Below are 27,776 nucleotides of genomic sequence, written 5' to 3'. Positions count from 1 at the left end.
CTTTAAGGTTATTTTCTTATTGTTCTTTCTTATTCTTTAGGTATGAAATCTCTTACTCAGACTGATTGTTCCTCATGGGGGTTTGCTTGCACGTGTGATTTGTTCATTTTGATGTTAAGGTGGTTTTCCTTAAGTCCCAGGTGTCAGGGTTGTAGAAAATTTCTGTAGCGTCATTTCATACTTTTTTTTTTTTTTTTTTCCTTTGTGGATATTCCTGGATCTAACCTCTTGACTTAGAAACCCCATACTACATTGATGATTTGAACTTGGATCCCACACTCAGATGTCTCGTAGATTTGGTGTAGTTATTTCTCATGGGTTATATTTTTCTCTCCTCCTGTATGCCCCCTAATCCAGGGTTGGAAATGTTTTCTCTGGCCAGTTGGAGTTGGGGCTTCTAATACTTGTTTCGTGGAAAAACAGCCTTCATGACTCCACTCTCAGTTCAGTTCAGTCGCTCAGTCATGTCCGACTCTTTGCGACCCCATGAATCGCAGCACGCCAGGCCTCCCTGTCTATCACCAACTCCCGGAGTTCACTCAGACTCACGTCCATTGAGTCAGTGATGCCATCCAGCCATCTCATCCTCTGTCGTCCCCTTCTCCTCACAGAGACAAATGTTAACTCTTTACGTGCACACTTCTTTACTCATTTATATTGAAGTGTAGTTACTCGCAGTACTGTGGGCTTCACGTTTACAGTGATGTGGTTTGCCACTCACGTTTCCTTGGTTTGGACTCAGGACCCTGCCATGAGGTCTGCCTCTGTCTGCTTCAACATCTCCAGCCATTTAGTTTGAGCTTTCAGCCTCAAGTCTGCCTCTGGGTTTCTTCTTTGTTGCTAAGTTTAGTTGTGTTTTAACCTTTTTGTTTTTTTTCTAAATGGCAAAGGTTATTTTGTTTAGCATTTCTATATGATTAGAGCAGAAGGAAAAGAGATACTTGTCTTTTTAGCATGTTGTGCTCACCAGAAGTCTGACCATATGCATATTTAAGCATGTATTCTTTTTTCTTTTACAGCTAGTTATGTATCAAATCCCATTTGCAAGGGTTGCTTGTCTTGTTCAAAGGACAATGGGTGCAGCCGATGTCAACAGAAGTTGTTCTTCTTTCTTCGAAGAGAAGGCATGCGCCAGTATGGAGAATGTCTGCATTCCTGCCCATCTGGGTACTATGGACATCGAGCCCCAGATATGAACAGATGTGCAAGTAAGCAGTTGACTTTTGTCCACCCTATTTTACTGCTTATGCAACTTAGGGGGAGTTAAAAGTTTAAAATTTTGATTAAGTATGTTTTCAATGTACTACAGAAATAGTTTAAGCTTAAACTTAAAAAAAAAAATGAGTGGGGTGGGATAAGAACACTTTTACTTTATCTTTTGTATAGAAATGTATTGTTCATGGGGCCTCCCTGGTGGCTCAGTGGTAGAGAATCCACCTGGCAAAGCAGGAGACATGAATTAGATCCCTGGGTTGGGAAGATTCCCTGGAGAAGGAAATGGCAACCCACTCCAGTATTCTTGCCTGGAAAATTCCATGGACAGAGGAACCTGGCGGGCTATACAGTTCATGGGGTCGCAAAAGAGTTGGACACAACTCAGCGACTAAACAACAGCGAATATTGTACCTACACTTTTAAGAGTACGTAAGTACTTTTTCATAACATGTATTTTGGACACAAACATGGTAGGCAGATTTTTGTAAGACATACTTGCTTAGCACTTATAAAAAATAAAGGACTTTAAATACCTTTATACTGGGAATAGCCTCTTGGGTTTTACCACAGTGTCTGAAGTTTCTTTTTCCTCTTATACTTAAGTTTGTAATACCTGAATTAGTCTAATCTTTAATACATTAATTTAAAGCACCACTACTGATAAAAGATATAATGAAAATACTTAGTTTACTTCAAAGTATTCTAAGTTTAGCAACTACAAAAAGGTCATTAGGGAATGTCATTCTATGGAAAGGAATGCAAGTACAATTTTTTAATCCAAAAATCATTTATCATTATAGCATGATTCTCAACTTCTAGTGTAGAAATTGGAGTTAAAAAAATGCAATAACAAAGGAACATCCCCTTTTTTAAAGAGCTCAAATTTTAGAGGATAGAATGGGTAAGGAGAAGGGGCACATGGAGTGAAACGACAGATGGGTAAGAAGTTTAATCATAATTCAATGTACTAAGCACTAGATCAGCAGGCAACTAGTGTGTTACGGGAGTGACTTAATTCCCTCTAACACATTGTGCATGACTATTAAATCAGCTGAGGTCTTTAGGTAGGAAGAGTGTTGGAGTTTTATCATCCAGGGACAATGTTATTTTGGAAGGAGGCACAACTAATAGAGGAAGATTAAATAGAATCTGGGAGGAAGAAACAACACGTTTGAAAAAATAATGTGTTTGGGCAATGAGAAGTCTCATTTATGGTGCTGTTGGCATCTTGACAAGGCACAAGTCCTGCACTGCTGGTCACTGAGCATTCTTAGTCCTTGCTCCTTAAATAATCTTCATTGCCCCAAATCACGATGGCAATAAAAATTATCCCCAGACATTTCCCAACACCTCCTAGGGGAGCACTACCATCCCTGGAGGAGAACCACTGAGTAGTATGTGCTTTGTGTGAGGTATGGTTGGAATTGAGGATGAAAAGAGAGGCTTAAGTGCAAATAATAAAGGTCTTGAGTGCCATGTTAAGAAGTCTGGATGTTATCTGAGGGTTTTGAGCAGGTTGTAAACTAGAGAAATTGCTTTATTTAATTCTTGCAGAAGTGCAGGAGATGAGTTGGAGAAGCCTACTGTAACAATTGCAGATGTGAAATCTTGTTCTGATGAGAAGTTTGTGGGCAGTGAATTTCAGAGATTTAAAATCAATGAGACTTAGTAACTAACTAATTTCACAGAGTGCAGAGAAAATCAAATTTGGTCATAGGGTTTCTGGCTAAGGTGGTTGGGTGAATAGTTTTGCCATTAGCACAGATAGAAATATACAGTCTTACAGGAAATTTGCATGTATTGATACTTCCATTGTATAGAATTATTTGGATTAAAAACTAGACAGACACAGCTCCCCCAAAGTATCAATACATTGATCAAATTTTTCAAATATGCACTTTATCCTTAAAGTGTATGATTCGAGGTAGCTAATAATGTGCATTCTCATAGTTTTTGAGCCACCCATAGCAAAATGGGGCCAACTTGAACTGGATTCCTGTTCAGATTGCTTTAGACCGTCTATGTGGTGGCGGTGGGGGCTTGAGCACATGGATGGTCTGTGTGGGTGCTTATTCTAGACTAACAGTACAGGGAAGATGAGACAAGAGTTCAGATGGCTCGGCATTTATTCCACGTGCTATGCTTAGCATTCCTGTGTATGTACAGGAGGCTGGCCATTAATGTTTTGCTCTATCTGGGACATTGGGGACTGAAAGTGGCTGCTCTTAACAACTATGCAGGGACATGGGGCATAAACCAGGACTGTCTTGGGCAAACTGGAATGGGTAGTCATTCAGCAATATCCCAGGCTATCAACAGGGTCTTCCTTAGACACTCTGAGACAGGGCTTAACACTTACATTTTGGCTAAGGTGATCCCTTTTCTCAGAAACGGAGAGGAGAGCAGTGACTGTAAATCAGCCTTAGAAAGAGAATCTCCATGTGAAAATGGGTTTGCCATGGTTATACTTATTGTAAGTGAATGCAATCAATGTTGCAATTTACTGACCTAGAAATCATTACTTATTTGGTACAAGCGGGAAGTGCTTATTAACAAGGCTCCTGTGAAGCAAAGTGAAAGTGGAAGATTATTTCTTAATTCTCAGTATATGACTGAGGATGACCATGGTTCATTCTTAGTAATATTGGCTCTTTTTCATAGGTACTTGGCATATGTTGCATGTTATTTATATTTTATATAGACGATGATACACTCCACTCTTTTTTATTAGATTATTTTGCCATATATAGGCCATTACAGTTTTGAGAAGAATGTTCTGTGCTATAAATAGGTTCTTATTAGATAGGTTCTTATTAGTTATTTATTTTATATATAGTAGTGTGTATATGTCCATCCTAATCTCCCAATTTATTCCTCCCCCTACCTATCCCCTGGTAACCATAAACTTGTTCTCCACATCTGTGACTCTACTTCTGGTTTACAACTAACTTCATTTGTACCCTTTTCTAAGTTTCCACATATAAGCCATATCATATGATATTTGTCTTTCTGAGTCTGACTTCAGTCAGTATGACAATCTCTAGGTCCATATACTGCAAGTGGCATTATTTTGTTCTTTTCTATGGCTGACTAATATTCTGGCTTCTTTTCTTGACATTTTGTTTCTGTGCATATTTATGTCTTTCTTTCCTTACACATGTTTCATCCTGTCTTGTAATTTGTTTTTACGTGATGTGCTATGAACATTTTTCCTTGTCATTAAATATGAGTGCATGTTTTCTACTGAATAGATAACCATAATACATCTAGCTAATTATCTATTGAAAATTTGCTTTCAGTTTTTACCATCATAAGCAGTTATATGAAGAATTTCCTTGTATATAAATTATTTTGCTTATATACACATATGTAGTTGTATGCATTTTTCTGATTTATTTTCATAAGATAAACTTTCAAACATAGCACATACTCCCAGCTTTATTGAGATATAATTGAGATACAAGCATAATGCAAATTTCAAAGATTTTTTCGTATATATTGCCAAATGGTCTTCTGGGAATGTTGTGCCTGTGTACATATTTACTGATAGCAGACATTTTCCCTTGCTTCTCACCAACAATGGGTACTAGTGACAAAAAGTATAAAACATCCTTTTTTTAAAATATGCTTTTCTATGATACAAATGCTTAGAAAACTAATATCATGGCATCCGGTCCCATCACTTCATGGCAAATAGATGGGGAAACAGTGGAAACAGTGGCAGACTATTTTTCTGGGCTCCAAAATCACTGCAGCTGGTGATTGCAGCCATGAAATTAAAAGACACTTACTCCTTGGAAGGAAAGTTATGACCAACCTAGATAGCATATTAAAAAAGCAGCGACATTACTTTGCCAACAAAGGTCCATCTAGTTAAGGCTATGGTTTTTCCAGTGGTCATGGATGGATGTGAGAGTTGGACTGTGAAGAAAGCTGGGGACCAAAGAATTGATGCTTTTGAACTGTGGTGTTGGAGAAGACTCTTGAGAGTCCCTTGGACTGCAAAGAGAGCCAACCAGTCCATCCTAAAGATCAGTCCTGGGTGTTCATTGGAGGGACTGATGCTAAAGCTGAAACTCCAATACTTTGGCCACCTCATGCGAAGAGTTGATTCATTGGAAAAGACTCTGATGCTGGGAGGGATTGGGGGCAGGAGGAAAAGGGGACGACAGAGGATGAGATGGCTGCATGGCATCACCGACTCGATGGATATGAGTTTGAGTGAACTCCAGGAGTTGGTGATGGACAGGGAGGCTTGGCGTGCTGCAATTCATGGGGTCACAAAGAGTCGGACACGACTGAGTGACTGAACTGAACTGATGACACAAATGAAGGTAAACATTTATTTTTCACATGAATATTGGCATTGTAGAATATTCGCCAGAATCTTTGGCCTTCTTTTTCCATCTATGTACACAACTGTTTCCTTAGTAATATAAATAAAAACTTCAAATGAAGTGTAAAAGAGAATGATATATTCACAGATCATAAATGGAGCATTCAATGAATTACCACAAAGTGGACACACATATGGTACCACTACTCGAGAATAAATGTTAACAGCACCCCCAGGAATCCTCAGTGTATCCTTACCAATTACTCCCCTTTCTCCTCCTTCAACAAAACTGGTATCTTGACTTGTAACCAAAACCATGCAAAAGGTTATTCATGACAACACTAATTATACTAGCTACAAATTGGAAACAACTCAAGTGTCCAAACGATAGTGTCTAAAAAAGTATATGGAGAACTCAAGATGAACTGCAACATGAAGCATCATGAAGACATCCCATAATCTGACAGTGAATGAAAGAGGCTATAAAATAATATATACATTTACATGCTTTTCAAAAAATAGGTAAAATTAATCTATGGTGCTAGAGATATGCATTTATTGAATACTTACTGTATGCTGACTTCAATCCTAGATACCTAGAGACAAAATAACGAGTAATAATTAGTTTCTGTCCTTCGAGTTGCTTATGGTGTAGTGCAGTGATTCTCTACCAGGGATGATTTTTGCCCACTAGGGAATATTTTAGTAGTGTTTGGAGACATTTTGGCTTTTACAGTACTCCTGGCATCTAGTGGACACAGGCCATGGGTACCACTCAATGCTGTCAGTGCACAGGGCAGCCTCCTGCAACAAAGAATTACCTGGCCCAAAATGTCAGTACTTGTGAGGTTGAGAAAGCCTAGTCTAGTGGAAAGACAGGTAGTTAATAAAGTGTATTATGTGGTAGAGGCTGCTAACTATTTAGCTTCCATCCTGTGCCAACTATGCTATTAGATGTACTTTTTCTCATTTTATCTTTCAAATAAATGTGGAAAGTAGGCTATGGGGTTTCTATTTTATGGATGAAGTTACCAACTGAGTAAAATACACTTTCTAATGTTTGTGGTGGATTTCAGCAATGAAGGAGATGCCACTTATAAAGACTGTGTGTGTTTTCAGAATTATTAGGATTAAGTATTATAGGAAGAAAAAAAGGGGAAAAAACACATGGAAAGGTATGGAGTTGCACCAAAAAAATCATTCATTTTGAAGTAAGATGCAGGTGGTTGAGTACATTTCTACTGTAAAACCAGAAATGGTGCTAGTTAGGTTGCTGGGGGCTCGGTCAGTGCAGACCTTATGTGCTAAATTTAGGTAATAGAAATATCCTGAAAGCCACAAGCTGTTAATGAAGCATGACAAGTAAGGGAACGATAAGCTTATGATTTGGGGAAATATTTTTCTTTCAGTTGGAAAATGGGCTAGAAGAGAGTCTGCAATGAAGGTAGCAAGATCAAGCATCTGGGTTAAACAAACAAACGAACAAAAAAAATCAGCTGCATCCTTGTTAGACTCTCCCTGGCCAATCTATATAAAATTTAACCTTCCCTATTGCAATATTTCCATTTCTTTATCCCTTCCACTCTTCTTTGCTCCCTCTTTCAGTCATTCTTTCCCTCCCTTCTTTGCTTAGCACTTATGGGTAACTAACACACTGTGTATTTTACTTATCTGTTCTATTCACCTCTCCTGCTAGTATGTAAGTTCCAAGAAGGAAGGGATTTTTAGTCTATATTGTTCAGGCTCATGTTATGTATAATTGTGTCTGACATATTGTGGGTGTTTAGTAAATAGATTGAATGAATAAATGACCTAAGTTAATTATAGTGGAAGTGGAGGAGTGGAGAGAGATATTGAGGAAGAATCAATAGGACTTCTTAATCAATTGGAGGGTGTTGGCCAAAGGTGAAGGGAGAAATTAAGATTACTCTTATGACTCTGACTTGAGAGCTGGAGAGTAAAATTCATTGAGGTACACAATATAGGAAGAGGAGTATATTTGCTCGAGAGAAGGATGGTGGTAGAGAATGGTTGATTTGAGGCACGTTGAGCTTGGAGAAGGAAATGTTCTTGTCTGGAGAATCCCAGGGACAGGGGAGCCTGGTGGGCTGCCATCTATGGGGTTGCACAGAGTCAGACACGACTGAAGTGACTTAGCAGCAGCAGGAGCTTGAGAGGACATCCTGGGGAGGATGTCCAATAAGCATTTAGATGTCAGGGGCTGGAGCTGTCAAAGGAGACAGAACTGAATTATTGACAAGAAGAAAAGAATATCAACAGAGAGAAAGAGTTCTGAGGATTGAAGCCTGAAGAATGTGGACCTCTTACAGCAAGCAAAGCAAAGCCTGTAGTGGAGGCTCTGACAGAAATACCAGGAAAATGGGAAATTAGAGAATGATGTCCCAGAAGCAGGTAGGGAGACTTGAAGTATCAAGGGGTCAGTGCCAAAACCGTGCTGTTTAAACAACAGTCGTTGACCCTGGTGGAGGTTGTTTCTGCTGTTGTTGGAGTGCTAGCCTAATTACTGTGGTTTCAGGGAGAACATGGAGCCTTAGGGAGGAGCCACGATTATAGGACACTTTCTCTTTCCCCTCACCGCTAATCTTGTTGAAAAAGACTCTCTGATGATAGGTAGGAGGTTTACAAATTAGGAAATCGTGTGTGTCTGGGAGGGGGAAGGTGGAGGGAGGTTTGAACAGAATATAGCCAGTTGAGATGGAGAAAGGGATGATTAAGGAAAACAAGATCAGTTAAGAGACAGAAGAACTTAGGATCTAAAACCTAAGTGAGGAAATTAGCCTTGAACAGAACAGTTGTTTAATATGCAGTCTATAAAGAATCTATCTACCTCATATCAGTCAAGATTTTATTAATGTGCGAGGAAGGGGATCTAAAATGCACCAAAGTGAAAGAAAATGGGCTAGTAATTTTTTTATGTGGAACACATGTATACTAATTAAATAATTTCTATTAAAGAAAAAAAAAAAAAAAGAATATACATGCTTGTATTGCCAGGGACTGTATGTTTTAACAAAATCATTTGCAAACAAAAAATTACAGAATTGAGATTTCATACTTTTGTATCCAGTAAACTGGCTACTTTTTTTTCACTCTATATTATGATTCCGTCCTTGTCTTGACACTGTGAAAAATGTGTTATGGGCTGGGAGAATGTTATAGTTTGTTTCTAAAATGAAAAGACACAAGTTTAAAAAACAGGTAATTTTGAATGTATAAGCATCCCTTAATTGATTAACCCTAAGGTCAACATTTCAGTTAGTTCAGTTGGGTCCAACTCTCTGAGACCCCTGGACTGCAGCATGCCAGGCTTCCCTGTCCACCACCAACTCCTGGAGCTTGCTCAAACTCATGTCCACCGAGTCAATGATGCCATCCAACGACCTTATCCTCTGTTGTCCCCTTCTCCTCCTGCCTTAAATTTTCCCCAGCATCAGGGTCTTTTCCAAAGACTCAGTTCTTTGCATCAGGTGGCCAAAGTACTGGAGTTTCAGCTTCAGCATCAGTCCTTCCAATGAATATTCAGGGTTGATTTCCTTTAGGATGGACTGGTTGGATCTCCTTGCAGTCCAAGGGACTCTCAAGAGTCTTCTCCAACACTACAGTTCAAAAGCATCAATTCTTTGGTGCTCAGCTTTCTTTATAGTCCAACTCTCACATCCATACATGACCACAGGAAAAACCATAGCTTTGACAGTTTAGACTTTTGTTGGCAAAGTAATGTCTCTGTTTTTTAATATGCTGTCTAGGTTGGTCATAACTTTTCTTCCAAGAAGCAACCATCTTTTAATTTCATGGCTTCAGTCACCATTTACAGTGATTTTGGAGCCCAAGAAAATAAAATCTGTCACTGTTTCCTTATCTGTTTGCTATGAAGTGATAGGACCAGATGCCATGGTGTTAGCTTTCTGAATGTTGAGTTTTAAGCCAACATTTTCACTCTCTTCTTTCACTTTCATCAAGAGGCTCTTTCATTCTTCTTCACTTTCTGCCATAAGGGCGGTATCATCTGCATATCTGAGGTTATTGATAGTTCTTCTGGCAATCTTGATTCCAGCTTGTGCTTTGTCCAGCCCAGCATTTTGCATGATGTACTCTGCATATAAGTTAAATAGGCAGGGTGACAATATACAGCCTTGACGTACACCTTTCCCAATTTGGAACTAGTCTGTTGTTCCGTGTCCAGTTCTAACTGTTGCTTCTTGACCTGAATACAGATTTCTCAGGAGACAGGTAAGGTGGTCTCGTATTCCCATCTCTTTAAGCATTTCCCACAGTTTGTTGTGATCTGCACAGTATAAGGCTTTGGAATAATCAATAAAGCAGAAGTAAGTGACTTTTTTGGAATTTTCTTGCTTTTTCGATGATCCAATGGATGTTGGCAATTTGATCTCTGGTTCCTCTGCCTTTTCTAAATCCAACTTAAACATCTGGAATTTTATGGTTCACGTACTTTTGAAGCATGGCTTGGAGAATTTTGAGCATTACTTTGCTAGTGTGTGAGATGAGTGCAATTGTGCGGTAGTTTGAACATTCTTTGGCATTGCCTTTCTTTGGGACTGGAATGAATGCTGACCTTTTCCAGTCCTGTAGCCACTGCTGAGTTTTCCAAATTTGCTGGCATATTGAGTGCAGCACTTTCACAGCATCATCTTTCAAGATTTGAAATAGCTCAACTGGAATTCCATCACCTCCACTAGCTTTGTTCGTAGTGATGCTTTCTAAGGCCCACTTGACTTCACATTCCAGGATGTCTGGCTCTAGGTGAGTGATCACACCATCATGATTATCTGGGTCATGAAGATCTTTTTTGTATAGTTCTGTGTATTCTTGCCACCTCTTCTTAATATCTTCTGCTTCTGTTAGGTCCATACCATTTCTGTCCTTTATTGTGCCCATCTTGCATGAAATGTTCCCTTGTATCTCTAATTTTCCTGAAGAGATCTCTAGCCTTTCCCATTCTGTTGTTTTCCTCTATTTCTTTGCATTGATCACTGAGGAAGGCTTTCTTATCTCTCCTTGCTATTCTTTGGAACTCTGCATTCAAATGGGTATCTCTTTCCTTTTCTCCTTTGCCTTTCCAGTCTTTTCTTTTCTCAGCTATTTTTAAGGCCTACTCAGACAACCATTTTGCCTTTTTGCATTTCTTTTTCTTGGGGATAGTCTTGATCACTGCTCCTGTACGGTGTCATGAACTTCCGCCCATACTTCTTCAGGTACTCTATCAGATCAATCCCTTGAATCTGTTTGTCACTTCCACTGTATAATCGTAAGGGATTTGATTGAGGTCATACCTGAATGGTCTAGTGGTTTTCCCTACTTTCTTCAATTTAAGTCTGAATTTGGCAATAAGAAGTTCATGATCTGAGCCACAGGCTACTCAGCATTTAGGTATTTTTAAAAAATTACTACATTGTCAAGTTTCAGTCGTTTTGGAAACTCCTGCCATTCTTGAATCATACAGTGTAATGCTGCATTTGAAAAAAAAAGTCAAGGTATTAGAAAAATGGTTAGAATGTTTTTAAAAAAATCTGGATAACAACTATAAATAAGGGGATATAGATATTACTGAGTACCATAAAGGCTTTATAATTGTTCAATGATCTGTGAAGATGCAGACCTCTAGCAGATATGTTGGTGTAACCTCAGTGTTTGTGGGATTACAGGAGAAATAAAATAAAGTTAAAGTCTTTATTTGGAAAATACTTACAAATTGACTGAATGTACAGTTGGGCTGCACATGTGAAACTGATACAGAATTAGACAGTAGTAATATACAGCAGCATTACCTAAAGTGCTGCTGAAACACACAGACAAGTAGGGTTGGTGTGTCATGTAACAGAGGATAGAGAAAGGAAGTCTTCCCAGGTGAAAAGTGAAAGTGAAGTCTCTCAGTTGTGTTCGACTCTTTGCAACCCCGTGGACTGTGTAGCTCCTCCATCCATGGGATTCTCCAAGCAAGAATCCTGGAGTGGGTTGGCATTTCCTTCTCTAGGGGAATCTTCCTGACCCAGGGATCGAACCCAGGTCTCCCACATTGCGGGCAGACGCTTTAACCTCTGAGCCAGCAGGGAAGCCCCTCCCAGGTGGGACAGTGGTAAAGAATCCACTTGCAATGCAGGCAACCCGAGTTCAATCACTAAATGTGGAAAATCTCCTGGAATAGGTAATGGCAATCCTCTCCAGTATTCTTGCTTGGGAACTCCCAGAGAGCCTGGTGGAATATAGTCCATGGGGTTGCAAACTTAGCAACAGAAAAGGGAGAAGTCAGTGGTTAGGTGAGAACAGTCATGAAAAGCTCTGGAAATTGTGACTTAGGTATATTCTCTCCTTCTGTCACCATCTAGCCTGGGTGGCTAGATCAGTAGTGAAGAGCTAGGAGGAATTCAGAGGACATGCATGAGCATGAAGTATGAAAGGGCCAGTAATGAGACCTTGATGTGAAATCTGGAGATGATAAGTGATATAGATCCAACTAAAAATAATATTCAAATTTAGGGACTGAAATTCTGATTATATACTTAAATGAAACCAGAAATGTCCTACAACAACTATTGTATTAGAGTTGTTTTACTTTGGGTTTGATCTTCAGCAAACTAGCAAGTGGATTAGGGATACACTGAAGGAGTCTCTCATAGTCTTTATTTTGGAGTAGAGGCTGTGCTAGAGTCAAGGAAGCATAATAATAAAGGAAGGACTTGAGTAATTTTCCTAGTACTAATAGTATGTATTTATCTGGTGAGGAAAGAGGGCACACTGTAATTTGGGAGTTGGTTTAGGCTGCGTAAAAACGTGTGCAAATGTAGCAAACACTTGATGCTTACCTTATATACACTATACAAGGGCAATGTGTGTTTTTAGGAAAAAAGTGCAAGGGAATATGATGTGGTAAGAACCTCGATAGTGATGCCCTGGGTGCTCAGGGAACCCATGGACATCAGCTAACATGCACTTGGATGTGGGTAAGTCTCAAGATTTTGTAGAGAGTGTGTCATCTGAAATGATCCCAAAGGAGGAGTAGGGCGAGTAAGAGCAAGAGGAAAAAGGGCATTCACAGCGGGAGTCCGCTGAGAGTCGGAGAAAGTTTGAGAATGGAATCCTGGAAGATGAGGATGGAGGATCCATAAGTTGGGCAGGCAGTCTACTTGTTTGAATTTTCTCTAGTGACAGCAAGGAGTTAAGTGAGGTGATTCTTAAACTGCAATGTACATCAGAATCATCTATAAAAACAGGGGTTGCAGGGTCCTCCCCTAGAGTTTCTGCTTAGGTAGATTGCACGTGGTGCCCTAGAACTTGCCTTTTCAATGAGGTTCCAGGTCATACTGCCATGGCTGGCTTCGGGAATCACTGCTACATGTAATAATTATGTTGTCTCTGTCGCTGATTATGGAAGAGAAGGCTTTGCATTTAGTAAAAGACACATTTTAATATGCATAAACACATAAGGATATTGTGATGAGTATTCTTCCCCACATCCCTCATTAATCATCAGTGTATTAAAATCAATGATCATATATCTGATTGTGGATTCTACTAAGTTGACCGTGGTGGAATACACTGACTTTTGGATCAGGCTTCCAATGCTCCTGACTCTATGCTGGCTCCCTTCTCTGCCTCCTCCACTTTGTCATAATTCCCTCTTCCTAATTCTCTACGATTCCAATAGCGTATGTATTCTGGCACATATGGTATTTGAATTTATAATTGTGTTTTACTATCTAGGAATCTGATTCCCATATGCTTTGATTTTGTGGACAGAGTTTCTGACAAAAGATTCTGATTTAAAGTAGCTTTTCTTTAAAAAAAAAAAAGACTGTCTGAGTCCCTAGCTTTTCTAGGGACTCAGACAGTAAAGAATCTGCCTGCAATGCGGGAGACCCAGGTTTGATCCCTGGGTCAGGAAGATCCCCTGGAAAAGGAAATGGTAACCCACTCCAGTACTCTTGCCTGAAGAATTCCATGTATAGAGGAGACTGGCATGGGCTCGCAAAGAGTGGGACATGACTGAGCAACTAACACCTTGACTTTTACTGCACTAGTAGAAGCATTATAAACTTCTATTTTGACCAGACTTTAAAGGGGAAGAGCAGGGGAGTGTTAACTGGCAGAAAAGCAGGATCATGGTGACTACCCATAGGAGGGGCCTTCTGTGGGCCTTGTCTACAGCTGGCTCAAGAATGGAGATGGATCAGGTATTACAACTTTACTCTTTGACAATGGATGACCCTCATATTGTGAGCTCCAGTGTCCTAATCTATAAAAACCAGGGGAGTCTATGAAAAGTTTACTCTAACATGCTGGGATTCTGAATGCCTTCATAAATCCCTTTTGTTAGTTTATAGAAATTCAACAGATTCTGTGTATTCATTTTGTATCCTGTGACTTTACCAAATTCATTGATGAGCTTTAGTAGTTTTCTGGTAGCGTCTTTAGGAATTTTCTATGTATAGTATCATGTCATCTACTCAATAATGACAGTTTTACTTCTTTTCCAATTTAGATTTCTTTTTTTTCTTCTCTGATTGTTGTGGTTAGGGTTTATAAAACTATGTTGAATAAAAATGGCAAGAATAGATACCTTTGTCTTCTTTCTGATCTTGAGAAGAAATGCTTTTATCTTGTCACCACTGAATATGTTGTTAGCTGTGAGTTCTTTTCTATTCATTTAAACTGGGTATACTGTGAAAGCATTTCCTATCTTTTCATTCTGTAAACAAAGTTCAGATAAAGATAAGCAATAGCTTATTGTGCTGTGCTGAGGAAAGCAGGTAATAACAGCATATTTCTAATAGTTCTTAAAGGAGAGGATGTTTTATTCAATTAATAAACACTTTCACTGATTAATCTGTGTGTGTTCACAACCCTACAAGGCCTCTGGCAAGCATGTAGAAGTTCCTTTAAACTAATTAAAAACTACACATAGATCTGGAAGAAACCTAATTGATTCTGTTCCCTCTCCCCCTTCTCCCCCTAACCCCAACAAATGTGCATATTGAGGCTTATGAAAGAAGTGTTTCCCTAAAGTCACATGATTTGTCAGTAGCAGAGTGGCCTCAGTGTCTGAGATACAGACTCCAATGGAATATTCTTTCCATTATACTATTCCTTAAAAATAAACCATGTAATATAGATAAAACTATTATGTATAGTTACAAGCCTGAGCATTATAGAAAGATATCAAAGTTTATTTGACTAGTTTTTTAAATGAATGGTTAGTTTAAATGTTTTAAATCCCATTAACAATTGCAAGGCATTTGGTTTTTCTAAAAGAAATTAATTTGTGGAAAATCACTTTAAAAGAACACTGTATTACAAGGAACTCCTGGGCTCTGATTGGGCTTTTGCAGTAAGTTTGTAGCTTTGCAAGCTTAGACAAATTATGTAACACACTCTGAAATAATAACCTTTTAGTTCATAGTAACCTTCTAATTTGTAATTCTAATAACAAACTTCTAATTCATAATAATTCTTATATCTATAAACAACTTGGTAATGGAGTGCTACCTGGTATTGGCCATTCACTTCTCTAATATTGATTTCTCTGTGACCTTATATGTACTTTAAGTCTATTTTCTGCTGTGTTCAGTCTCTCCTTCCAAACCTCATCTTTACTTGGTTTACATGAATATGTATACATTTATTTCTTAAAGACAAAAAATGAAACATAGGCGCTTCAGTGTAGTTTGTAATAAATTGATGCCTAATTTGGAAAAGGAGCTCTTTATTATTTAAGTATTTTTGTTTGTAACAAAATCATGTTATTCCATTAACATTCATGAGGTGGATTCTGCTTCAGTGTCTATTCTAACCTGAAAGAGATTCAGTTACATTTGTTAGTCATTCAGCAGATACGTCTGTCGTCATCTGTTGTGTCAAGCACCTGTATCCTGTGAATACTGAATAGAATAAGACATGCTCTGTCTTCTTCAGGGCTCTCCATTTAATTGGGTGATTATAGTGAAGAGTCGGACACGATTGAGTGACTTCACTTTCACTTTTCACTTGCATGCATTGGAGAAGGAAATGGCAACCCACTCCAGTGTCCTTGCCTGGAGAATCCCAGGGACGGGGGAGCCTGGTGGGCTGCCGTCTATGGGGTCGCACAGAGTCGGACATGACTGAAGCGACTTAGCAGCAGCAGCAGCATAGTGAACATAGTTATTAACAATTATGAGAAGAATTACCATCATGGGTATCTTGGTGCTGGGAGACTTGAGGGGTTTTGAGGAAACTTCATGGCTTGGGTGAAAGTTACGCAGGGTGACGAATGAAAGTAGTATTAATAGATGGGTATGTCTAGCAAGAAGGATCTTGTGTTTGAAAACTGAAGGTTTGAACTGATTCCAGAAGTGAAGGAGAGCCATTGAAAAATTTTAAAGCAAGAAAATGACATGACTAACTCGTGTTTTTGAAAGATCACAGATGTCCTCATGTAGCTGCAGTCAAACAATCTTAGTTTGATCATTGAGATCTGAAACACCAGTATGGTTACACCATCAAGGATTTAAGATGTAGGCCAGACTGGAGACACTATTACCAACTCCAGTTATGGTTATTCAGCTTCACGCTGCAGTTGTTTACTATGCAGACCTAGGGTAGCCATGCTGTGACTACTTGTAGCAAGAAAGACTCTGCTTTAGTGGTATCAGATAACCTGTAGAGAAAACTCAAAGGGTGCTCTTTCTTGCTATTTGATCTGGAAGACAGATTACATCAAATAGATATTCTAAGAGCTTCCTCTCTGTGGCAAACACGGCTATGTGATTTTCAATACTACTTATAAAATATTAAAAATTTTTAAAGTATGGTAGCAAGGTTTGGAGTCTGTCCTGATATTTAACAGGAGAGCTCTTTTTCAAGCTTACATTTAATTTTCTTGTGGGTTTTGCAGCTGTCTTGAATGAGCCTATTATTTCAGGATACACCCAAGTCCGACAATACCATTCTCTGTTAAAGACAGATGCTACCTTGCACTATTTCCCTTTGTCTATGGCACCTCTTTTGCACTTTCATTTTTAAAGTGCTTTCCAGTACATTCTTTCATTTGTTCTCAACAATCCATGATGGTGGTAGTATTATTCCTACTTACAGAGCAAGGTTAGTCCACTGACAAGCCTAAGGTTGGCTGCCACCACATGGCACAGCAAAGACCATATCTACTTTTATCATCAAACGAGGAAGCAGACATGACAAAGCTACTTTCACAAACAGAGCTGGGTAAATGTATCAGATCACTATATACAAATACGATGCAGGTTTTAGCCAAAATCTTGTTTCGTAAAAGTATTCTTTTTTTTCCTCTTCAGTCAACCCCTTCACAGACAAGTGAATTCCGCACATAATTGAGAAAGTAAAAGCTTATTAAAATAGGGTGGAATTTTGACCTGCAAACTGATTGCAAACGTTGCAAACTGATAAGTAGTCGTCCTTTTAAATTTATCAATATAGTGTGTTGAACATTGAAGTAATGTTGCCCCATGCCGAAATAACTAAACTGTAGCATCCTTATGTTTGTTTGATACTGTATTTGTGTTACACAGCCAGAGTGTATAAGACATCTCTGTGTCTCTCTAAGCTTAAGTGCTTTCATTTGGTGTTTTAAAAATGAAATTCTTTTATTTTTTTCCCCTTTCTAATGTGCCCATGAATTTCCATCATTTTCTAGCTTTCATAGTCAGCATCTTATGACCAGCAGCAAAATCAGGCCTGTCACCTTTTTGGTAGGACCCTCAGGTGAGAATAATTTTCAGATTTTTTTATTGGTTGGAGAAAGTCAGAAAAATGGTATTTTATGACACATAAAAATGATACTGTAAGGTTTGGGGTTCATGAATAAAGTTTTATTGGAAAACAGTCATGTGTAATCATCTAATCTAATCATGTTTAGACAGAGACTGTAGGGCCCACAACACCTGGAATACCTACTGTCTGGCCTTTCACAGGAAAAGGTGAAAGGCTTTTACCTCTTTGGAGTGTGAAGGAATTGAGAGATTCTTCCTATTTTCCTTGGATGGAGGTTGAGTGGAGTACAAGGCAGATATTAGCTTACATATGCTTTTCCATTTAGTTGGGTGGAGAGATCTGCATTTTCCAACATTTGGAAAAGTTCAACTAAGTCTCAGGTCTGAAATTTATTAAACTGCTTTGGTTCCACCTTAATATAAAAGGGTAACAAGCTACCAAAAAAAGGAAAGCACAAGGAGTAACCTACATGAGAGGTTGGCTACTGGCAGGAATTTAAAATCTGAAAAGAGAGATTCATTTGGTTTATAATTTTTGAAACTTCGTTCACTGTTATCACATTCCTTTTCTAATTTATTTTGAGATAGTGTCCTTTTCTTTCATATTCTTTAAATGGGAAAAAAAGCCCTTTAAACATCTAGCTATGTATTCCCATTTTTTTCCCCATTGTTTTAAGAGTTATTTCAAGTATCCATCACTTGAACATATGAGAAATGAAGCCAACACTTTTATAGTTCCTTATTATTTTACCACATGATTTTACACAAGGCTCAATGTTTCTTCAGATTTCTTTGTGTGGGCGGGCAAGATATAATTTTTAAATAGTCAGGTGTTGCAGTGAAGGTACCAGCAACATATTTTACAAATTTGAGAGTTTTTCAAAAGAAGTGTAACACTTTAAATCAGGAGAAAACAATTTTTGACAACATATATATACTCTGAAGTTGAAATAAGGCTTCAATTCTGATATTGGGCTTCACTTGTGGCTCAGCTGGTAAAGAATCTGCCTGCAATGCAGGAGACTTGGTTTGGGAAGATCCCCTGGAGGAGGAAATGGCAACCCACTCCACTATTCTTACCTGGAGAATTCCATGGACAGAGGAGCCTAGCAGGCTACAGTTCATGGGGTTGCAAAGAGTCGGACACAACTGAGTAACTAACAACACACTTTGTTAAAAAGCATATGAAACAGAATTCTGTAGTTATCTGAAAAAACAGTGTATACATTTTTGGACTGAATCCATTCATTCTACCAAATTGCAATTTGAGGATTAAAATTGCTGTCAGGGCAAGATTTTTCCCATCCTTGTCACTGCTCCAAAGGCCATGCCATCTTTAATGCACTTCATAAACTGAACATCTTTATAGTGCTTAGAAAGGGATGCTGAGTATTTGAAGCAATCTGCTGAAGGTTAGGTTTATTTGGCTCTAGAATGTAATGCAGATTTCATGTGGCATCTTTTAACCTTTTGTGTTCTGATCTTTAACTTGATACTCTGATATAGGTAAGTCAGATATTTTCTCCTCGTATTTGACAGTGAAGGGACCAGGGCACAAAGAGGATGTAACTTCCCCCACCAAATTCAAAATTACATTTAGATCTCAACTTCCCTAAATCCTGGCTCTGAATGTTTGAAGTAGATGACTTTCCATGTCGATACTCAGCAAATGATCACATTCAGTGTGTTTAGCTGTGTGACCTAAACAAGAGTAAGGATATACTATGTTTATTATAGACAGTGGTCTTTGGATAATGCCTTTCATTTGAGTAGTACATATGTATGGAGAAGGCAATGGCACCCACTCCAGTACTCTTGCTTGGAAAATCCCATGGATGGAGGAGCCTGGTGGGCTGCAGTCCATGGGGTCGCTAAGAGTCGGACACGACTGAGTGACTTCCCTTTCACTTTTCACTTTCATGCGTTGGAGAAGGAAATGGCAAGCCACTCCAGTGTTCTTGCCTGGAGAATCCTAGGGACGGCGGAGCCTGGTGGGCTGCCGTCTCTGGGGTCGCACAGAGTCGGACACGACTGAGCGACTTAGCAGCAGCAGCAGCAGAAGTACATATATATACATATATACTCACAGGTATATAGTTAAAATTTATATGAATGTATAGGATATATAAATATATACACATATACCCATACACACAGTATGCTGATACCTTATTTGAGCTTCCTTCCACATGACATCTTAAACTATCCTTGTTGGCAAGTTTTTACACTTATAATAGTTCGCATTCTTTTCTTAGATATTATGCTGAGATCTTTGCCTCTGTTAAACCTCTGACTCTTCTCAACTCTGAGATTAGGGCCTGATGTTACCTGCTTTTTAAAGGTGAGAATACTGAGGCAAAGAGAGCTTTACTGACTTGTTGACAGTCACACAACGGTAAGGGAGCCAAGATTGTAAGCTCAGCTCTGCTAACCACTGTACTATTTGCAAGAACACTATATTCTCAGCATAGTTCTCATTTTCTGCCTTTGGTTCTTGTTCAAAGTGTCCTCTTCTGCACTTGACACAGTTGAATTTCACTCTGTTTTAACTCTCCTAAATAGTAAATACACTCTTGACTTAAATCCATTCTGGTGGGCTTTACACAGACTTCTATCCTGGATCTTCTCTTAATTTAGTGAAATTAATGCTGGGTTTCTGCATCATCATTCAAATAGCACAGTGGTAAGTATGAAACACCGAGTCCTGAAGCCTCTGAATCTGTCCTTTTTTTCCTTTAGGTTGAACTATAATGAAGTTTCTGATGAGCTATGTGTAACTAGACCTTACCAGAAAAAATGTAATTTTAGATTTTAAGTCATAAGTTTTCATCAGCCCTACTCTAATGGGATTACTGCAATAGTACACATTGCAGAGGAATGACTTGGGTAACATAAAGCTGAAGAACTTTATTTAGGGATATTTATAAACCATTGCATGTTTTGAGAAGGAATGTTAAACAGCAGTATTTGAAGTTGTTAGAGAAGCCTAAAAATATTTAAACAATTTTAAGAAACCTCATATGAAGTCGCACAGTCTAGTACTTTCCATGTGAAACAACTGCTTAAAGTCTAATTTCAAATGTCTTTTGGAGCAACCTGTTCCTTTAATTTCTGTTCAAAGTTGAGCGAAAACTGAGCCGAGAAACCTCTAATTTTCCAGGGGTTGACTTGATGTTCTTTGATCCTTGCAACTGCAACCTGAAGACTGAATGCCCTTACCCCCTGCGCCCTGTTTCTGTGTGGGTGTGTCTGCCAGGTTCTGAATCGAGGTGCCAACACTAAAGGATGATTAGAGAACCCTACGCGATCAGATATTCACGACGTACTGAGGAGCCTGAGGCCCACAGCCCTGGTGACCAAGAAATAACAGGTTCCTCAGTGTGTGTCTAAGGTCCTCTCTACCTCACTGATTCCTTCCTTTCTCCAATAACTGATTGTAACCTATAGAATTACGAATTACATTTTCCACAGTTGAGTTGAGCAAAGGTTGATTTTTTTGTTTTTCATTTAAGGTTTTCATTTTTCTGTTTATATTGTTAGCCACACAGTGATATTCAAATAAGAGATGGTTTTTGTCATCTAGATTTTGCTGGGGAGATAATAAAACCCTCTCGGGGTGTCAAGGCCCTGAGTAGTGGGCACCAAAGGAAGAGAAGAGGGATGGAGGGGAGCACCTTCTCCTCCACCCAGTTGGTTGGTTCTGTTGATTCACTGTAACTCCTTTTCCCGTGCCTGTTAGCTCTTAGAGTATGAACCTCTCAGTGGTTATTCCTTACCTCCACACTCTTCCTGCTTTCAAGAAGCTTGTATGCACGCATGCTAAGTTGCTTCAGTCATGTCTGACTTCTCGCGACCCTATGGACCATAGCCTGCCAGGCTCCTCTGTCCATGGGATTTTCCAGGCAAGAATACTGGAATGGGTTGCCATGCCCTCCTCCAGGGGATCTTTCTGACCCAGGAACCGAACCTGCATCTCTTATGTCTCCTGCATTGGCAGGCAAGTTCTTTAATTCTAGCACCGCCTGGTTAGCTGAAAATAAGCTCTCCCCAGCTCACCCTGTATAAACTTAAGCATAGTTACATTATTTCCTTGTTGCCTGTCTGGGTATCTTTTCTATTAGTAGACAGAAGATCCTGAAGTGCAGGAACTTTGCTTTTTTATCTATGCCTCTAGGTTGCAAAGAGTTGGACACAACTGGAGCAATTTAGCACGCATGCACTAGCTACCATCCTGATGTCTGGCCCTGAGGGGCTCTTATCTGTTGAAGTGAGGGAATAAAACAGCCATGCGCAGTCTATGGGGACCTCTTACATCTAGTTAGATGAAGACCTAATCTTGAACTTCATTTTTCTTCATTTGTTACTCAAATACTTAAAACCACACAAAGTAGAGGTAGTTTACAATTTTACCTCCTTTTTTGAAACTAAACAAAATAAGAGGTGAAATCCCCCACCCACATCCATCTAAACTCAAGTAACCCCCTCCATCTAACCTGCAGTTCATTCTCGCCTCCCTTCAGGGACCATCACACACCATGGGAACCATCTCCAATATGTTTTATAGATGGAGTTGCCCTCTTTGGATTCTTCTCTCCCCTCTATCTCACACCTGCTCAGCAGAGGTTCCAACTTCCATAGCTCCTATGACCTGCCACACTTCCATATTTACGTTCTCATTATAATTGTTTTCAGATGTTGGACTACTTGTTCCTCCAATACGACTTGTAGTCTTTTACTAGCAGCATGGTTTTTATTTTATATTAAAGGTATTTACAGTGCATGTGCAAGCCATCTCATATTAAACATTCAAATGAGTTTTTAATATAAAGGAATTGGGTTTTTAAATGGCATTCTCTTGGCAAGCACTAAAACTCAACCACATATGTGTCCGGCACTGTGTTAGAAACAAGGAATTCAGAGACTGAAAAAAAAAAATCAACTTTGTAATAGCAGAAGAGAAATGGATCTTTCTTCTCTGCCTCTAATGTACCCAGCACATGCTTCTAATATCTCAGGCTATGTTGCAATGCCCTGAAAGTGCCACATGGCCCCTTCTCTTTAGCTTTTGCACCTTCAGGACAGGGAATGAGTATTATAATTTTATGTTCTCATAAAATGGCACAATGCCTGGCACATACTCCCATTTTTTGAGAATGTATGGAATGAACTATTGAACTGAACTAGAGTATAATTTGGGAACTGTTATAATGGAGTCAGGATGGATACTGTGGGAGGACAGAAGGGATGCCCGGGCTATTTTTCTGTTTCTTGGCTGGAGCGAGCCTCCCTTGCCAAATGACAGCCCTATCAGTTAGCATTTGGACACAGTTTTACTTGGACAGTATTTTACTTAAACCGACACTGGCAGTTCTCATTTGGTGGATTACATTTTTGAGGAGGCACTGTAATTTAGAAACGTGTACGTTGGATAAAGCAGGGTCTTGTATTTCTGAACAGGGACTTAAAGCCCAGATTTTTATAGACAAGACCCATGTTTAGTCAAGTTTGATAAACCTATTTTCTTAGGCAGTATGAAGTTTTATAAAGCTTACCAGTGTATTGAATGATCCCATTGGTATTTTGAAACTCACTTGTTTATAAAATGGACATAAAGATTTTCCTGAAGTTTTAATACAGAGGCTATTTCTGGGGAGTAGACATGGTGTGTCATTCAGGTAAGAAAGAATATTTCTGTATTTTCTGTTAAAGCTTCTGTATTGTTTTGAATTTTTATTTGTAATGAGGATGTTTTACTTTTATATAAAAATATACTTTTGTATAAAAGTGAATTAATAGAGTTGATGTGAATATGAGCTGTTTAAAGCTTAAGAATTTTGGGGAGAGGCTTCTAGCTGGAGGGGAAAGGACAGATCTATGAGGTTGCACAAATGGTGGTTTTCTAGAACTCTCTTCAGTTTCAAGACAAGTGGCTGAACTGGGCAAGGGGTTGTGGATGGACCTTAAGCCAGGGAGCAAAGGCTTTCAGGGCTGAAGTGTGTTATGCAGTTGTTAGCCTTAAAAATCTTTTGATTCCAAGGTGTTCATGATTAAATCACTTGTGTCAGTTCAGGTTGCTCAATGTGTAGCTGGCCTGCTTTGGTTTTATGTTATGGCAAAGAGTGACTGAGACCAGGAAGGTATGAAGGTCAGAGGAGCTTTGGATCACATTACAACTTCAGTTCAGTTCAGCTCAGTCATGTCTGACTCTTTGCAATCCCATGGACTGCACTACACCAGGCAGGGGTGATGCATCCAGCCATCTCATCCTCTGCCGTCCCCTTCTCCTCCCGCCTTCAATCTTTCCAGCAGCAGAGTCTTTTCCAATGAGTCAGTTCTTCACATCAGGTGGCCAAAGTATTGGAGTTTTAGCTTTAGCATCAGTCCTTCCAATGAGCACTCAGGACTGATCTCCTTCAGGATGGACTGGTTGGATCTCCTTGCAGTCCAAGGGATTCTCAAGAGTCTTCTCCAACACCACAGTTCAAAAGCATCAATGCTTTGGTGCTCAGCTTTCTTTATGGTCCAACTCTCACATCCATACATGACCACTGGAAAAACCATAGCTTTGACTAGATGGACCTTTGTTGGTAAAGTAATGTCTCTGCTTTTTAATATGCTGCCTAGGTTGGTCATAACTTTTCTTCCAAGGAGTAAGAATCTTTTAATTTTATGGCTGCAGTCACCATCTGCAGTGATTTTGGAGCCCAGAAAAATAAAGTCAGCCACTGTTTCCACTGTTTCCCATCTATTTGCCATGAAGTGATGGGACCAGATGCCATGATCTTAGTTTTTTGAATGTTGAGTTTTAAGCCAACTTTTTCACTCTCCTCTTTCACTTTCATCAAGAGGCTTTTCAGTTCCTCTTCGCTTTCTGCCATACGGCTGGTGTCATCTACTTATCTGACGTTATTGATATTTCGCCTGGCAATCTTGATTCCAGCTTGTGCTTCTTCCAGTCCAGCATTTTGCATGATGTACTCTGCATATAAGTTAAATAAGCAGGGTGACAATATACAGCCTTGATGTACTCCTTTCCCAATTTGGAACCATTACAACTTGGCACCAATCAAAAGTGAAAAGTGAAAGTGTTAGTTATTCAGTCATGTCCAGCTCTTTGTTTCCTCATGGACTGCAGCCTGCCAAGCTCCTCTGTCCATGGAATTCTCCAGGCAAGGATACTGGAGTAGATAACCATTTCCATCTCCACAGGATTTCCCCTACCCAGGAATCGAACCCAATCTCCTACATTGCAGGAAGATTCTTCAACATCTTAGCCACCAGGGAAGCCTGTAGTTCTAGCAAAGGCTGTTATGGATTCATGCTCAGTCCCTCAGTCATGTCTGACTCTTTGCAACTCATGGACTGTAGCCTGCCAGGCTCCTCTGTCCATGGGATTCTCCAGGCAAGCATACTGGAGTCAGTTTCCATTCCCTTCTCCAGGGGATCTTCTGGACCTATGAACTGAGCCTGTATCTCCCTCATTGCAGGTGGATTCTTTCAGTTCAGTTCAGCCACTCAGTCATGTCCTACTCTTTGCAACCCCATGAATCATAGCATGCCAGGCCTCCCTGTCCATCACCAATTCCCAGAGTTCACTCAAACTCATGTCCATCGAGTTGGTGATGCCATCCAGCCATCTCATCCTCTGTCATCCCCTTCTCCTCCTGCCCCCAATCCCTCCAAGCATCAGGGTCTTTTCCAATGAGTCGACTCTTCACATGAGGTGGCCAAAGTATTGGAGTTTCAGCCTCAGCATCAGTCCTTCCAATGAACACTCAGGACTGATCTCCTTTAGAATGGACTGGTTGGATCTCCTTGCAGTCCAAGGGACTCCCAAGAGTCTTCTCCAACACCACAGTTCAAAAGCATCAATTCTTTGGCACTCCGCTTTCCTCACAGTCCAACTCTCACATCCATACATGACCACTGGAAAAACCATAGCCTTGACTAGACGGACCTTTATTGGCAAAGTGATGTCTCTGCTTTTGAATACGCTATCTAGGTTGGTCATAACTTTCCTTCCAAGGCATAAGCGTCTTTTAATTTCATGGCTGCAATCACCATCTGCAGTGATTTTGGAGCCCCCCAAAAATAAAGTCAGCCACTGTTTCCACTCTTTCCCCATCTATTTCCCATGAAGTGATGGGACCAGATGCCATGATCTTCGTTTTCTGAATGTTGAGCTTTAAGCCAACTTTTTCACTCTCCTCTTTTACTTTTTTTTTTTTTAACTTTACAATATTGTATTGGTTTTGCCATACATCAACATGAATCCACAATGGAATATTACTCAGCCATTAAAAAGAATATATTTGAATCAGTTCTAATGAGGTGGATGAAACTGGAGCCAATTATACAGAGTGAAGTAAGCCAGAAAGAAAAACACCAATGCAGTATACTAATGGATATATATGGTATTTAGAAAGATGGTAATGATAACCCTGTATGGGAGACAGCAAAAGGGACATAGATGTATAGAACAGTCCTCTTTCACATTTATCAAGAGGATTTTTAGTTCCTCTTCACTTTCTGCCATAAGGGTGGATTCTTTACCACCAATCAAAGCTATTATTTAAATGCTTCAATGAATAAACAAATATTTAGCTTTTTTCCTAATGATTTGGAAAGCACTGCTGAACATGTGAAAACAAAGGATACTGGCAGGAGATGGTCAAATGATTATTTGGAAGGCTAAGGCAGGTTTACCATTATCATATACAAGATCCTTTCCTGATGGTTACTGTTACCTGTAGGTCCCTATCATATATAGCTTCCCTTGTGGCTCAGATGGTAAAAGCATCTGTTTGCAATGCGGGAGACCTGAGTTCGATCCCTGGGTGGGGAGGATCCTCTGGAGAAGGAAATGGCAACCCACTCCAGTACTCTTGCCTGGAAAACTCCATGGATGGAGGAGCCTGGTGGGCTACAGTCCATTGGGTCACAAAGAGTCGAACACGACTGAGTGACTTCACTTTCACTTTATAAGGGGTATAATTTCATGCTCCCAAATCTGAAAAAAAAAATTGGCACTGAATAATTTTTTATTCAGTCTTGCCTGGTAAAAATCAAAAGAATTTCATTTGGAATGTTAATATAGTGGTATTTTCTGTATATTTAAGTAGGTCACAAGTATGTATTGAAATATCATTTTTGTTTTACTTTTAGTACATAAATATATTACAATTAAAAAATTCATAGCTCAGAAATATAACTTTTAACATTTCAAAATTCCACTATTCCCAGTCCCAAATTAACTTCTCTAGCTACTCCATACAGACACACATAGTCTCGTGTCGTGGTTTTATTGCATCGTATTCTATATACCCTGCACTTGCCTTTTTAATTTAATGATGTGGCTTAGAGCTTATTCTCAGTCATTGCTTATGATTCACCTTGTGCTTTTTCATGGTTGAAGTGTTTTACAATTTGAATGCATCAATATTTTATTGTACTTAAATTTGAGAACAAATAATTAAACTTTCTTTTAGCCAGATTTACACCTGAAAAAGGGACTTTAGAGAGAATGTGGAATTTCTGGAACACCTATCATTCTATGGACTGGTATTAGGAGCATGGGATGAAATGAGGAAAGGGACCTACACATAACAGTAATGATTAGGAAAGGATCTTGTAAAATTATTTCCAAATGCATACTGTTATAACTTTTTGGCCAAAAGGCTTGTTGGTGCAGACCACATTAGAATCAGATCTTATAGATAACAGCTGATTTATGAAGTGTACAGTCTTCTCTTTTTTAAAATATAATGCGTTGTTCTCTTCACCCTTTAGTTCTCTTTTATACTTTGGAATGTTTATCATTACTTCTTGGAAAATAATACTGCTAACAAGAAAGGTGGCTTGCTTTAAAAAAAATGTAGCAAGAAAGCCAACAATTTGTGGACAGGATGGTCATGTATTTTGACCATGGTTAAGAAGCTACTGACCAGCAATAGATCACTGTTCTATTAAAATATAGGTTACAGCATTTAAGACTACAAATGAACATTTTATAGGGTGATAAACTGTTCTTCTATGCCCACCATCCTCCCCGAAAAGAGCAATAGTATAATTTGACTATGGACTTTCACCCACACATAGTTGGTTTTCCAATTGTAAATTTGTGTAACATTTTAGAAGTTGAATTAGCTGCTTCAGGGTGGTCATTTAATACATAAAGTCCTGTTTAGACTCAAAATTAAAAGGTGATGAGTTGCCACTGTCTTTTTATAAGTCTAGAAACTGTCATTATTTATATTGTAATTGTTTTAACAGAAACTTTTTTTAGTGTTTATAGTCCACATTCTGGCTTTGCCGTCTTAATTTTTAAAATTTTGGAATTCAATGATTTCACGTTTTGGTTACATTTTTTATTCAATTGTATCTTTGGTTGCAGAAACTAGATTTGAAAGCTTTTCTGAATCATTAAATCACCAAATACAGTTACTCAGAGGCTTGTTAAAAGAGTA

General features: G+C 39.1%; 1 protein-coding gene across 4 annotated transcripts in view; it reads left to right on the top strand.

Moving 5' to 3' along the window:
- Positions 1–27,776, top strand: part of RSPO2 (R-spondin 2) — a 172,776-nt gene that overhangs the window by 85,314 nt on the left and 59,686 nt on the right. For all 4 annotated transcript variants that reach the window (XM_070382179.1, XM_070382178.1, XM_070382177.1 and 1 more), the window contains one exon: positions 1,020–1,208. In XM_070382179.1, the coding sequence (XP_070238280.1) occupies positions 1,020–1,208 (189 nt within the window). The remainder of the gene's footprint in view (positions 1–1,019; positions 1,209–27,776) is intronic.

The sequence above is a fragment of the Bos mutus genome, chromosome 14 (genome assembly GCF_027580195.1).
Source record: "Bos mutus isolate GX-2022 chromosome 14, NWIPB_WYAK_1.1, whole genome shotgun sequence".
Lineage (NCBI taxonomy): Eukaryota > Metazoa > Chordata > Mammalia > Artiodactyla > Bovidae > Bos > Bos mutus.
This window is presented reverse-complemented; position numbering and strand designations above follow the sequence as displayed.